At 35.3% G+C, this 14123-nt stretch overlaps 1 protein-coding gene across 1 annotated transcript; it reads left to right on the top strand.

The window, feature by feature from the left end:
- Positions 1–953: 953 nt before the first annotated feature.
- Positions 954–14008, top strand: LOC130825224 (uncharacterized). Its single transcript, XM_057690342.1, has 11 exons — positions 954–1665; positions 5674–5938; positions 6703–6856; positions 6979–7699; positions 7875–8304; positions 8388–8569; positions 8760–8916; positions 10701–10937; positions 11020–11370; positions 12591–12692; positions 13490–14008. The coding sequence occupies exons 1-11, from the start codon at positions 1157–1159 to the stop codon at positions 13712–13714; spliced, it is 3333 nt and encodes a 1110-aa protein (XP_057546325.1). The 5' UTR covers positions 954–1156; the 3' UTR covers positions 13715–14008.
- Positions 14009–14123: the final 115 nt, after the last annotated feature.

Here is a 14123-nt window from a genome sequence, read left to right as displayed (position 1 = left end):
ATCATGGTTTTCATAGCTAAAAATCCCACTACCCACACAGTTGCCTTATCCACCATGTATAAAGATGCTAAGTCCACCTTCTGATCTTCAAAAACCTTGCACAATTCAAAATACTTACTGACTTTCCTTATCCATTCATTTAGTCCAGTGTTATCAAATTTCGGGAATTCTAACTTAAGCATAAAAGTCAAGTTTTTAACCCCTGCACTTCTTGAGTTATCTATATTATTTCTTGATGAATTCTCAATGCAAGGCACACTTCTCTCATTAAGTTTTGAAAGTAACAACTCAAACTTAGAATTCATGTCAATCTTAAGTTCTGCAATCTGACTTTGCATTTCTTTAATTTGTTCTTCCATGGCTCGAATGCGCTTAGAATGACTTGGTGGTGCCAGACTTCAAAATTGGAGATCAAATCTGGGGAAGGTTGCACCTGCTCTGGTACCAATGATACAGACAGCTTCTACTGATCTGTATTAGTCAAGGTCCTTAAGGATCTTGACCAATATTCAATTGAATATTAGGGATAGAAGAGAAGAAAAGAGAGAGACATAAACAAAAAGGGAAAGGAAGAGAGAAATAGAAGAGGAAGATTGATTGTATTATTTCTTGATTTGTGAATCACAATTACAAGCCTTTATATATAGCCAAGCTAACAATTAACTAACTTTCCCGCCTTAACCAACTAACTAACCAATAACAACTCTTAACAAAACAGAAATGATTACAATATTTTCCTTATTTAGTCAATTAACTAACTATCAACAATTAACTGTAATATTCAAATTGATTTTGAGTCAAATATTTCAAATCAATTTACATCAAATTTTATATCCATATTAATTACCAGATCACATAAATGTCAGATATTGAATTTGTTTTAGTCGCTTCAATAAGGAGCGTTATCACTTGCACTGCTATATAAACCTTTTACTTATTACTTATTAGTTTCCATGCGAAAGCAGCATTATTTCTCACCATCTACTTTTTAGGTTTTAGGGTTTCAAGGGCCGGTTTTTGCCGTTGCTGGTCCGCTCTTCTTCTTTTCCCTCTACTTTTCTCTTCTTCACTAATCACTCCTAAGCTTCTCCCATTGTATTCTGATCTCTCCTTTCAACGTCTTCTTTACTTTTGATTCTTGCATTTTTTCCATACAATGCAAGACCATACTTCTGTTGAACAAGATGCACCCCAATCTACAAAAACCCTAGATTCCGACTCAATTCCATCCCCATCGGCAAATTCCACCTCCAAAACTGATGATTTTGATTCTGTTATTGATGTATCTGGCAAAAAGATGGAGCTTTCTTTGTCTCTTATTGATGGCCAGCCTAATACAGCACAGGGATTGTATGTGTATAAAAATGTGTTCAATTTGATGCCTGAATCGTTGGGTAATTTTGGGAAGAGGTTAAAAACCCTTAAATTTTTTGCGAATGAAGTTAATTTGTTCCCTCCAGAGGTTAAAGATTTGGTGGACCTTGAATGCTTGCAACTTAAGGTTTCCCCAATCAGTCTTTCGGGTTTAACTTTTAGCAAGTTAAAGACTTTGAAGGAGCTGGAGCTTTCCAAGGCTCCGCTTAGGGCTTCGGGTTTTCCAATTTTGGCTGAGGTTTCTTCCCTTAAGAGCTTAACTAAGCTCTCAGTTTGCCATTTTTCTATCAGGTTTGTTTTTCTTTCCTTGAGTTTGATGTAGTTTTTTTTTTTTCTAGTCATTTCTCTATTTTATTTTGGAAGTTCAATAGCATAATGTTGAATTTGGGGGGTTGAGAGAACAGAAATATTATGGATTGGGTTAACCTTGGATGATATTGATCTGACTAGAGCAAATTCTGTCAGAACTGTATCGCAAAAATGATAGAGAATTGTGGGATTTGAGGGGATAGTAATTGGTTGTTAGAAGATATATATTATACCCTTTTTCCCTTTGAATATGCATCACCAACATTTGTGCAAGTATTAAGAAAATGTTAGGGTCAATTAAATTGCGTGGATAAAATTATGAACGAGTAAGAGTGAGAGAAGATATGTAGACAAGAATTAAAGAAATGAATGAAGACATTCCCCTAAATATTAGTATTATAAAAGTACAAGTAACAGTCCAAAATAGAAATTTCAGCAAACCCATGGGGACAGAGGGAGTATCAAGTACTAGAGGCAAAATATTGGATCAATGTATGGAAGTATGTGATACTAATATGAGAGAGGTCCGATGCATTTTTCTGTTGTATGCCGTCTTTTCAATTATAATGACTAAAGAGGTTTTATAGTTGAACTTCATGATTCTTAGTTGCTCACAAAATTCATAAGTTTGCATACTGTTACCTCCTATGATGGTTTTCATCACACATCGTTCGTGTTTCACTTGTATATTGTTTGACCCATGCTAGATGCAGTCATGCAGCGTCTTTGGTTTACTAGTGCCTATTTGTAGTGGCCCTTGGCCAAAGCGTTTAGTGAAGGGGTGTTAAGGAGGACTAGTTTGTGAGACTTTTATGTGTGAGCCCTTCTGTAGATAATTAATATTTGGTAAAACAAAAGGAAAACATAATTAGGGTGTTTGGTAAATGACTTTTGGGTTGATTTTCTAGTTGATTTGTCAACCAGCTGAAACGTCAACTTTTAAGCTAAAATGAAAAAGCTAGAAAGTTAACTTTTTCCAATGACTTTTGACTTGTTGGCCATTTTTTTCTAATAAACAACCAACAATCACCAAACATCTACCTAAACAGCTTACTTATCCGGCTATCTTTAAAGCTAAAAACAAATTAATACTTCCCGCTGGTCAAACGAACCAACTATAAAAGCTAAGAGTTAACAACCATTTGCTGAACACTCCAATATGGGTATTGGATAAAAAGAAATATAAATAAACATAACATTATGATTTTGAGGTATGCAAGGTAATTTGTTGTTCATTATCACACTCAAACATCATTATTATTTCCATTCTATCCTGCTCATACAGAAGATATGATCAAACCCCGAAAGGGTTGAATGACAGACCAACTATACTACTATTAAAGGAGATAAGTAGGTCGCGATGAGTGCCCGAGAATGGTTTTCAAGTGAAAACAAAAATTCCTAAACATGACATAGAAAGACACATAGCAAGACAAGACAAGACAAAACAAGTCGAATGACTAAAAACATAACTCAATGAATATAAATAACAATTATAAAGGCATAAACAATTGTCAAAGAAAATGATAACTAGCAAATGTTGATGTGAAATTTTATTTTAACTAGAAGCAAATTGTGTACGTAAGACCTATGTTACTCAAACTCGGCACTCTTGCCGCCTTATGATGTTCGGTACGGATACCTTTGCTGGATACATGTCTTGTACACCGCACTAGACATGAGTACGACATCTGAAAGGTAGAAGGAGTAGATTATAATTATACTATCAATTTAAGGGTTTATGAATTTTTCAAAACCCTAGATCTTAATATTATAGCTCCTAACTTTGCAGTATCAAGGGTCGAAAATTAGGGCTTATGGTCGCCGAATTGATGAAAGTGCACCAAAATCGTCTTTGTGGACATCATCGTCATTCTTTACGTCTTCTCCATTAGATAATCCAAATAAAATAAATTAAAATAAAAATAAACACTAACTGCCAAAACATGGGAAGATAGGCATGACTCTAGAGTCGTTGTGGCTCTTCGCATAATTCTTGCTTCAAATATGACATCCAGTATTTTATGACAACTCGTAAACTCTTGGTTAAAAGAGACGAGTCGTTGGTTTTTGCTGTCCGCTTTTTGCTGCCCCATACGGTTGAACTTCAAATGACCGCTATTTCTTGGTCGGTTTTCAGAATTGGTCATATAATATATCGTTGGAAAGCTATTGAAAAGAGTTATAGTGAGAAGAGAAAATAATTTCAGCTCCAAACTTTTGCATTATGAACACTATTTAACTCTTTTGTTTCTCTTTGTTGTTAAACTTCTTTAACCAAGTTAAAACCTTATTAAACTTCGTTATCATTAATACAATAAGAATTATGCTTTAAACAATCATAATCATTCAAAATCAACTTAAATAGTCAAAATGAGTAAAATAACATAAATCTTCCAAATTAAGCTCCAAATAACTAATAATGAACATCATTAAGGAGTATAAAATGATATGAAATAAGTGCAAATAATTGCACTTATCCATGGTCTAAGTCCTGTAGGACACGAATGACGTTTCCAGCTAGTTTCATTCCTAGTCAAGTGCTTAGAGAGGTGCAACTTGGTTTTGTCATTCAAAATTTACTCTTCCCACGTTTTTGTTGCCGTGAGATGACTTTTCTTTTCATCCGTTGTGATGTTCATTTGCTTAAAATATCTCAATGTAATTTAGGCATGTTTTAGAAAAGGGGGCGATCCATATCTTTGTCTCTTAAAAATCTAGTTCTTAATCTTATATATCCTGGTGTATTCACACATTCAAGTTAACATTCACAAATCTACTTGTTCCATCTTATGCTCATATATCCTTTTAACTAGCCAACTCCGTCACATGCAAACATACAACAATGTAGTCGGACTGCAATTCGATAAAGTTTACCTTCCAATCTTGTCGAAAATCTCTTGCTCACCCTTTAAGCCATCAAACTTGAATTCCGTGCATCAAACATATTGTATGTAAATGCATCGAGTTTCTTATAAAAAGTACTAAGAAATTTCGTTAATACCTTAATATTCAAAAAATATATATTGCCTAGGACCTTCATTGTCTTGCATGCCTTGAGCCTTATCTAACGTTGGTTGAAATTCTATCTTTCTGTCTATAGTTTCTTTGTATAACTAATTAGTAACATTTCTTGATAATTTGTGCTATCTTGTGTATTTAACTCATTCTTGTTAACAAGGATTAGGGATTTCTCCTTTTAGTCTCGTGGAATCTTGTTTGCCTTCCTTTTTGAATACATTTGTCACCAATCAATCCAAAGTTGGTGAAAATTATTGTCCATTTCGTACAATATTTTTTTAAGCTTAGTATGATTGAAATATAGGTTGAGAAAAATGCGAAACCATCCATATTAACTACGGAAATCGTTTTGCGATCGTTTTGACCAGATTGAAAACCACATTTTTACACTATGATTATTACCATCCTTCCATATGCATCCAGTTAGGATGGCATTTGGACCGTTGAGTTTCTTTTGCTCTAATACCTTCTCCACTTGATTTTCTATATAAACTCACAAACTTCTTCCAAAGTGTTTGTAGTGGTGGACTTGTCTACCATAACCTATTCATCAATTTTATATTAGAACTATTTGAATAATCTCTCTATTAATCCTTAACCTCTTTGTGATGCTTAAATTTTTGCATACTTGATACGTTCACTATGGTGAGGTTCTTGGCCCCTCTTTGTCTTTTTTGGCCTTTTTATGGGTATTTGTGTATTTTTTTTCTTTCCTCGGACCCTTGCTTCTTTGAGCCGGCTTTATGAACAATTTTATGTGTCTTTTAGTGAACAATAAAATTAAAGAAGATTCTACTGCTGTTTTCTATGTTCTTGTGCAATGTGCATGAAATGTGCCTTCTTGTAGTTACTCATGAGTATATTTAAGTTACAAAAAATGTTTTAGTTATGGTTGTGTTATCTTGTTTTTTTTTTTTTCTCATCAATTTTCAGTGTATTTACTTATATTATCGCTTATGTTGACTGCAGATACCTTCCTCCTGAAATTGGTTGTCTTAGTAATCTCGAATATTTGGATCTTTCATTCAATAAGATCAAAACTTTACCAAATGAAATAAGCTTATTAAGTTCCCTAATCTCACTCAAAGTTGCTAACAATAAGCTGGTTGAGCTGCCGGCTGGATTGTCTTCTCTACAAAAATTAGAGACTTTAGATTTATCCAGGAATAGGTTGAGATCTCTTGGTCCGCTAGAACTTAGCTCAATGCAAAATCTTCGGAAGTTGAACCTTCAGGTACTTATAGACAACTATTTTTTGGCTTTGTTTGCTTATGTTTGAGATACGATTTCATTTTCCTCAAAATGAAAATTTGTCCTTTGGACTAGCACGACCATGGAGTTAAAACCTCCTTCATCACGTTATGTAATGCCCGTTATGTAATTTGTTTGAGAGTTGTTGCGATGTTAAATCCCATAACGGTGAAAAAATTTTCACGGTCAAATGTTGCATTGACCGTTATGTACCGCGTTATTTCACCATTACAATGATATTTCACCGTTACAACATTATTTGGCTCCCTAATAATTCATTAATGCCCGGTTACTTTAATAATAAGATCACTTAAATCCTAGTTATTCATAATTTTAGTATTTAAACAATATAGTTAACTATTAAGTTAATTAATTATACACTAAAACTACCTCATAGTGCAATTATAATAGTGATAGACATATTATTGTATAATAATAGTAGTTCAATAAGAAAATGTAATTATAAGTTCTCAATGCCCTTGTATGATTTTTTTCCGTAAATTCACATCGCATTGGTTGTGATTCGCGGTATTAATTGCCCCTTTCTTTGACACCGTGACCGTTTCCGCCAACGCATCCGCGACGGCGTCTTTTTCCATATGCATGATTGACGGTCCTGTTAGTGATGCTTGCATTACTTTTTTTCGGAACCTATAGAAGGTAACATAATTTCATGAAGTTCTTGAAGATTTCAATCTGTGTAAATATTTAATCTAAGATGCTCTATATCTATTTTTTTTGTCCAAGTACAATAAGCTTCTCAGCTGTCAAGTACCTGCCTCAATTTGCTGCAATATGGATGGTAATGGCAGTGGCACCTGCACCGATGATGTTATCAGTTCTACTGTTGAGATGGATGTATTTGAATCAACAACTTTTGAGGGAAGCCTTTCGTGTAATGGTTAGACTTGTTTAACTCCGTCTTGTTTTGTGGTCGTGAGTGTTATTCCTTTTCTAGTGTTCAGTAAAGTCAAATATTTTGGTAACGATTCTCTGACTATTAATGGTTTGTGTTCTTGACAGATGCAGCATCTTCTGGTGCTACCTCATATCATCAACCTGGTTCTTCCTTGATTGATAGATGTTTAGGGAAGAGGCGATTAACCAAGAGGTGGAAGAGAAGGCAATATTTACAGCAGCGTGCTCGTCAAGAGAGATTGAATCAAAATAGGAAATGGAAATTTGATAAGTGCATATCTTGCAAACAAGATCGGCTTTCATCTGATACTATTTCAGCGTGTACTTCTGACATCATTTGTGTGGAAGACAATAAGCAGACACTTCATGAGATTGATGAGGGTCATGAAAATTTTCGCGATGCCTCTGAAGATGATAGTATGAGGTCTAAGAAAGTGCTTGATATGGAGAATTGCAAGTGTTCTGCCATCGGAGCTAGCTGTGATGGAGAAAATGACACTTGCACTTGTGACTCTTCATCAACTTGCATGTGCAGTTCTGGTGATAAAATTACGGAAACCCTTCCTTCTCAGGTCTTAAAAACTTCCACAAAGTGTAAAAGACAGTCAGATAGATATCTTGATAACCCAAAACGCAGAAAGTCTAGGAGATCAACTGGTGATCATCCTGATATTTCACGCAAATATAACATAATGTCCTTCTGTAGCATTGAGGATTGTCTACCAGATGGTTTTTATGATGCTGGCCGCGATAGACCTTTGATGTTGTTGGGCGATTATGATCGAAATTTTGAGATCTGTTCACGTGAAGTTATTCTATTGGACAGGTTGATACTTCTAACCATGTGATGGCTAAATTGATTATTTTACTTTCTTTATAGATGCACTGGCCGTAATGCTTTCGAAAATTTTTCTGGCACAAATGATTATTATTTTGTCTTTATCCATGCATGGGCATTACACTTTTATGTTAATATAGTCTGTTGTCAACTCTTTGCTCAGGGAAAGGGATGAAGAACTTGATGCATTATTATTGTCAGCTCAAGCTATGGTTAATCGCTTGAAGAAGTTGACTGGTTTGAGACTGAGAAGGGACTTGACTGCCGACGATAACTTTCTGGTTGCTTCCTGGCTTGCTCTTTTTGTGTCTGACCATTTTGGAGGTAGTGACAGAGGTTCTTTTGTTCAGAGGGTTAGAAAAGATGTTTCTGGTTCAAACTATCGTAAGCCTTTTGTGTGTACTTGTGCTACTGGCAATAAGGAAATTGAGATGGTGGCCCCTAAAAAGGATTCACAAGCTGTTGATGATGTCAGCTTTCGAGATCTTTGTGAAAAATCCCTTCAAACTATCAAAGCAAGACGCAATTCTATGGTTGTGCCTTTAGGGGAATTACAACTTGGTGTATGTAGACATAGGGCGCTTCTTATGAAGGTAATGGCTCTCATACATATACTCTGATTTTTCAATTGTTCTCCAGAAAATGTAGTGTTTTCATGTCTTTTTGCACACCCCAGTACTTGTGTGACCGGATGGAGCCCCCTGTTCCTTGTGAGCTGATTCGAGGTTACCTAGACTTTTCTCCCCATGCATGGAATGCAATTCTTGTCAGGAGGGGTGGATTATGGGTGCGTATGATAGTCGATGCCTGTCATCCACATGATATACGGGATGAGATGGACGCTGAGTACTTATGCAGGTGCTGTAATTATTCATTGCATAATGTCTTGTTTTTTGTTGCTAGTATCAAATTCGTTGTAGTAAATAAAGCAATATCCCAGTATCTGCATCTCTTGGATGTCTGTTAAGGGGAAAAGTTTTATTTATTTATTTTTTTTATTATTAAATTTTTCAATTCTCATCTTAACCAGTTGAGATCATTCTTGCAGATATATTCCTCTTACTCGGATTACTTTCCCTGAACCTGCTCCAAGCAATCCCGTGTCTTCTTGTTTTCCATCTATATCTGAATGTGAAGAAGTTGAGAAAGTTGCTTCTAGCTCTGTCGTCTTGTGCAGAGTGGGATCTGTTGAAGCCGCGGCTAAGGTATGTCGCCTGACTCCTGAGCATAAATACTGTTGTGCATTACATGTGTTAAAGATATTCTGCTACATTTATGATAAGATACAAGTGATGCAGGTTTCATGTTTTTTAGGGAGGGGTGGGTTATTTATGGAGTCTGTAGATATACTTTGCTGAATGCACTGTAACCTTCTCAGGTTTTTGCATGTCATCCAACTTTTTATGTCAATCCTTTGAAAATAAGACTAGCATGTCTAATTGCTTTACTTCATCCTATTTGTGGCTCTTATCCTGTATTCTAGTGGCTTGAGATGAATCATTTAATGGCTATTTTTGTTTGATCATCTGATGTGCATGTCACATTTTCTGTCTGGTGACCATTTGAGTGTTGATTGTTTGTTTAACTTCTCAAGTCTAATAATAGCTCATCATTGAGCTAGATTTTCGTTATATTAAGTGTGGGTCTATGATCAGCCAATGCATATGGATTGGATTTAACGATGCAATATCTATAATGATTCAAAAAAATCTAACTCAATCTCAATTACTTTATCTGATTTGATGAAAGCCCTGGTGTTACTTTCTGCAGTTTTAATATAAATTTTGTACATCTTTTTTTTTTTTTTGAAGAGTAAATTTTGTTACATCTTTATACTAAATGAAGCATTTAGTTTCTTTGTCTCTTTGAAGCAAAAATTGTATTTGTTGTTAGTTGGCTGGAATATTTCAAAAATAAATAAAGTTTGATCATAGGATTTTGTTAAATTGATGATAACTTTGCGTCTGATGATATTGTTGAATACATCTTAGCTCTAATGGAGACTTTTGCAACGAAAGTGTTTGGAATTTTTAAAGTTTACCTCCCAGGGCAACAAGCTAGTGCGCTTAATCTATTTAGCTAGAAGGTTCCATGACAAGTTAAGAGTAATATAGGGGAATATTTGATATTTCTCAATCGTTTTCCTAATGTTTGATTCTCACTGTCATGTTTTGTAAAATATTTAAATTGGGCCACATTGTAACAACTGTTGGTTGTAATTGCTCCGCATTAGTCCCTCGCCCTCTCTTTGTTTGTTTAATAGTGGTAAATGGTAATGTGCAGCTCTCTCACCATTGACAATTTTCTTTTGCATCTCCCATTCGCTTTCTAGGAGTTAATTTGTGTATCCATGTTATTGCACCCAACGATCCCAACCTAGCTATTTCCAACCTATTTAGAAAATAGACATGTGATGTGTGTAGATACCGCGCACAAGAAGCGAAATGTAGAGGCCAAGTTACTTAAAGTTCTAAGAACGAGGTGTTTATAGATTGTGTGTAGGATGTAAGCACTATTGATTACAATGGTACATTACAAAATATTTCCAAATTAAGGAACAATGGCATGTTGGTTATGGATTATCCAACAGGGTACCTGAGGTGAAATGGTGATATGTTATGATGATATGTTATGTAACAAGTAGTGTCTTGTACAACATAATTACTTACGGCGTGACACTTGGAAACTTTTTTCAAAGCTTAGGTAAGTGGAAAACAAGATGATTGTCCATCAATGGAAGAACTTGGTTATTGAAAACTTTTCTTTCTGAACTATGTCTGAAAATTGATTTATTTCTATGCATTCATTTACCTATACATTGAACAAGTGAAGAGGATTCCTTCTTCGCATCTCCGTGTGTTAAACTTTGCCTAAATATTCTTGTGGCATGCTAAATTTCTGCAAATGTCTTTGTAAATTTTTATTTGTCCTCTTTTTAATTTGAGCTGCTTTATCGTTTACTCCTATCTGATATAGTTTGTTATTTCAGGTCCGCACATTAGAACTGTCTGTATCTTCTGCTGATGATATCAGGAATTTTGAATATACCTGTATTGGTGAAGTTCGAATGTTGGGTGCTCTAAGGAATCACCCCTGCATAGTTGAGATCTATGGGCACAAAATCTCCTCTGAGTGGATAGCCTCATCATCATCAGATGAAAAATCTGACCGACGCATGCTTCGTTCTGCAATTTTTATGGAGTATGTCGGAGGGGGTTCCCTTAAGGTATTGTTTTCGTTCTAATCCTTTTGTACCCAATGCCTCAGCAATCTGTTATCTTATTTAAGTTTAATTTGCTGTGCAACAGAATTACATAAAGAAGCTGCTCAAAGGTGGTGAGAAGCATGTACCTCCTCATTTAGCTTTGTGCATTGCTAGAGATGTTTCATGTGCGTTGAAAGAGCTTCATTCAAAGCACATCATTCATCGTGACATTAAGAGCGAGAATATATTGATTGATTTAGATCAAAAGAGGGAAGATGGGTTGCCTGTTGTAAAGCTTTGTGATTTTGACAAAGCTGTTCCTCTTCGATCCTCACTTCATACATGTTGTATATCTCATGTTGGTATACCTCCTCCTGATATATGCGTTGGTACACCCTGCTGGATGGCTCCTGAGGTATTGCAAGCAATGCATGAACGTAAGAGCTATGGGCTGGTAAGTTCGATAAAATATTCATGTATGTTTGTTTTCTAAGTTCTTTTGGTGAGGTAAATAAGGATCTGTCTTATGTCATTTGCACTGTTCGGATAACAATGTAGGAGGGAAGGGAAGAGGAAGGGAGGGAAGGGAAGAGGAAGGGGATAGAATGATGAGGAAAATTTCCATTGTTTGTTTATGAGGGAAGGGAAGGAAGAGGAAGCGAAAATTCATTTTTATTTCAAATCTTTCTGCTTTTGCAGAGATTTGTCTTCAACAAAAATAAGGAACTAAATCCCTTCGATTCCGTTCATTTCAAATCCTTCTCTTCCAAAATTGTCATCCATACAAAGGAAGATACATCTCTCCAAATCCCTCCCTTTTCTTTCCCTCCAATTCCCTCAATCCAAACATCGAGATAGTGTAGTTGCCTTGGAGGTTATGCTGATTACTTAACTTTTTTGAATTACTCCTTATATTGGATGGGATGCAATGTTTCTCACTTTCTCACTGCACCATTAGGGCCCCAGGATTACAATTACACAATCAAAACTGAGTTTACACAATTCCATTTTTCTCTCCGCGTTTTTTTTTTCTCCATGTCATTTACAATTATAGTGTAGAACTGTATCGCATCGCGTCGACCGCGTTGTAAAGGTTTCAAAAAAAAAAAATATTTCCTGCGCCATAAAGGCGTAAAAAAATCCGCGTTTTGGGCCGTATCAAGGGATATATTATGGTTTTGATCGATATTTAGGCGTTACGATAACCGTATCACACCCATTACCGCATCACCATTTCTTTACCGCGATTGCGACCGCTACTGCTTTTTCACACTATGTTTACAAGTACTGTGTTTTTCTATTACGAACAAGTAACCTTGTGTAATATGTAATAAGTGTCATTATCACAAATTGGTTGAGCTGTTAATTTGGATGCTTGGTTCTGGTCAATGGCATATCAGACCGAGTTCATGACTTTAAGTTAAGGTCATTGGATTGGCTCAAGCTCACAAATCTGTGATTTGGGTCTAACAATCATGCACCCATTTGGCTCTGAAAATAGGGAGCTTTCACATTTTCATTTGTCCTTCCCCCCTGATCCCCATAGTCCTTAAAGGAAACTAGATGATAAACTTTACGTAATTGGAGTAGTGTTCGGTGTCCACTAGTTGAGTATTATATACCTGTTTGTGTAACTGCGCAAGTATGTCTTTCTTAGTCTTTTATTTTATGCAGGAAGCTGATATTTGGTCCTATGGTTGCTTGCTCTTGGAGTTGTTAACCCTGGAAGTCCCTTATTCGGGAATACCTGACTCAAACATTCATGATCTCCTTCAAGTAAAAATCTCTCTTACTTTCCTTTGTGTTACCTGTCTACCCCTTTCTGTTTTTTCTGTTTGCATTAGGGATATGTCTGGGAATTGTCTTTTACAGTCGATTGGAGGGCGTAGTTGTGGTAGGGCATACAACTAGGTAGAAAATTTTTGATGTATTGGTAGATCATTGATAGACAATAATAAAAATATTGCTTATTTTGAGTTTGCAAACACGGGAAAGTTCGCTGAAAAATATACTTTTTACTTGGTGTAAATATCAGCTAGCCTTTCTCCTTTTTCTTCCCAAAACTTCTGGTTACATGAATTGTTCGTATACAGGAATCTTATTTTATTTTATTTGAGTCTTGTTACTATTTCCATTAACTGTAGGAATTTATTTATAAATTTTATCGATTTATTTTGAAGGGTTTAGTTGAACAACCCTGTAGGAATACTAACTATGAAGTAACAACTGTTCTTTATTCTTGTTAGGATGTAATTTGAATGTATTTGTGCATATATGCTGAACCAACGAGATTTAAAAAAACAGAAGGTTCAAAAAGAGTTCCCTTTAATTCTATTGTGGCTAGCTGGTTACATTAAGATCTCAAGATCCTTGGCCTGCATTTACATTTAGATTTAATCCAATAAGTCAATCACTCTTCTACTTTCAAGTAAGATGAAGGTTCTGAGTTTTCTTAAACTCATTGATACCAGAGTTCACTGAAATTAACTGCTCAGGCTTTGGCTTTTATGTACCTTTGCTAAAATACACTCCGGTTATGTAACACTGTTTACCTTTCACATGTCCTTGAACAGAACGGAAAAAGACCCCCACTAAATTGCGAGATTGAAAAGAAATCTTCAAGTCCCAAGTCTTCTAAGAAGCTCGAGGACGCAGACAGTGAGTCGGAGTGTTTGAGATTCTTGGTTGACGTCTTCCATCAATGCACAAACGGAGACCCTGCTGAGCGTCCTACAGCTGAAGATCTTTACGATATGATGCTTGCTAAAACTAATTCTTTCACTGGTTCAGACAGTTAGGGACGACTAATGAGAATCATATTTGTAATCTAAATTTATTTTCAACATACAAATTTTGTAGAAGTAGGATATAGTACCAGTTTACGAATTACGACGTAATCTTTGTAGTTAGTAAAATTCACACCACACCATGGAGATGGTATTTATCTACCATTCTAGAGTTTTAGGCAATTAAATTAGTTTATTGTAACTTGTAATTGTGTTGTGTAATCAGTAATTTAGTGCTACTCTATCCCTTTTCTTTTCTTTTCATTTACTTTTTCACAGTTTTTAATGTAAATTTTAAATCTTAATATTTTTAAATACACATAATAAAAAATTATAAAAAATACGTAATAAAAAAATATACATTAAGACGAATGTAACGAGATTTCACATGGATAAGATTTTATCATCTAAATATGTATTA

This window comes from Amaranthus tricolor, chromosome 10 (genome assembly GCF_026212465.1).
Source record: "Amaranthus tricolor cultivar Red isolate AtriRed21 chromosome 10, ASM2621246v1, whole genome shotgun sequence".
NCBI classification, from domain to species: Eukaryota; Viridiplantae; Streptophyta; class Magnoliopsida; order Caryophyllales; family Amaranthaceae; genus Amaranthus; species Amaranthus tricolor.
Note: the sequence above shows the minus strand (reverse complement) of the source record. Positions and strands in the feature narration are given on the sequence as shown.

Excerpts from the sequence above, each read along its gene's own strand:
- LOC130825224 (XM_057690342.1), top strand. The coding sequence starts at position 1,157 with ATGCAAGACCATACTTCTGTTGAACAAGATGCACCCCAATCTACAAAA. Across the intron at positions 6,857-6,978 it reads GGGAAGCCTTTCGTGTAATG|ATGCAGCATCTTCTGGTGCT; the intron begins GTTAGACTTGTT and ends TGTTCTTGACAG. Across the intron at positions 8,570-8,759 it reads GACGCTGAGTACTTATGCAG|ATATATTCCTCTTACTCGGA; the intron begins GTGCTGTAATTA and ends TCATTCTTGCAG.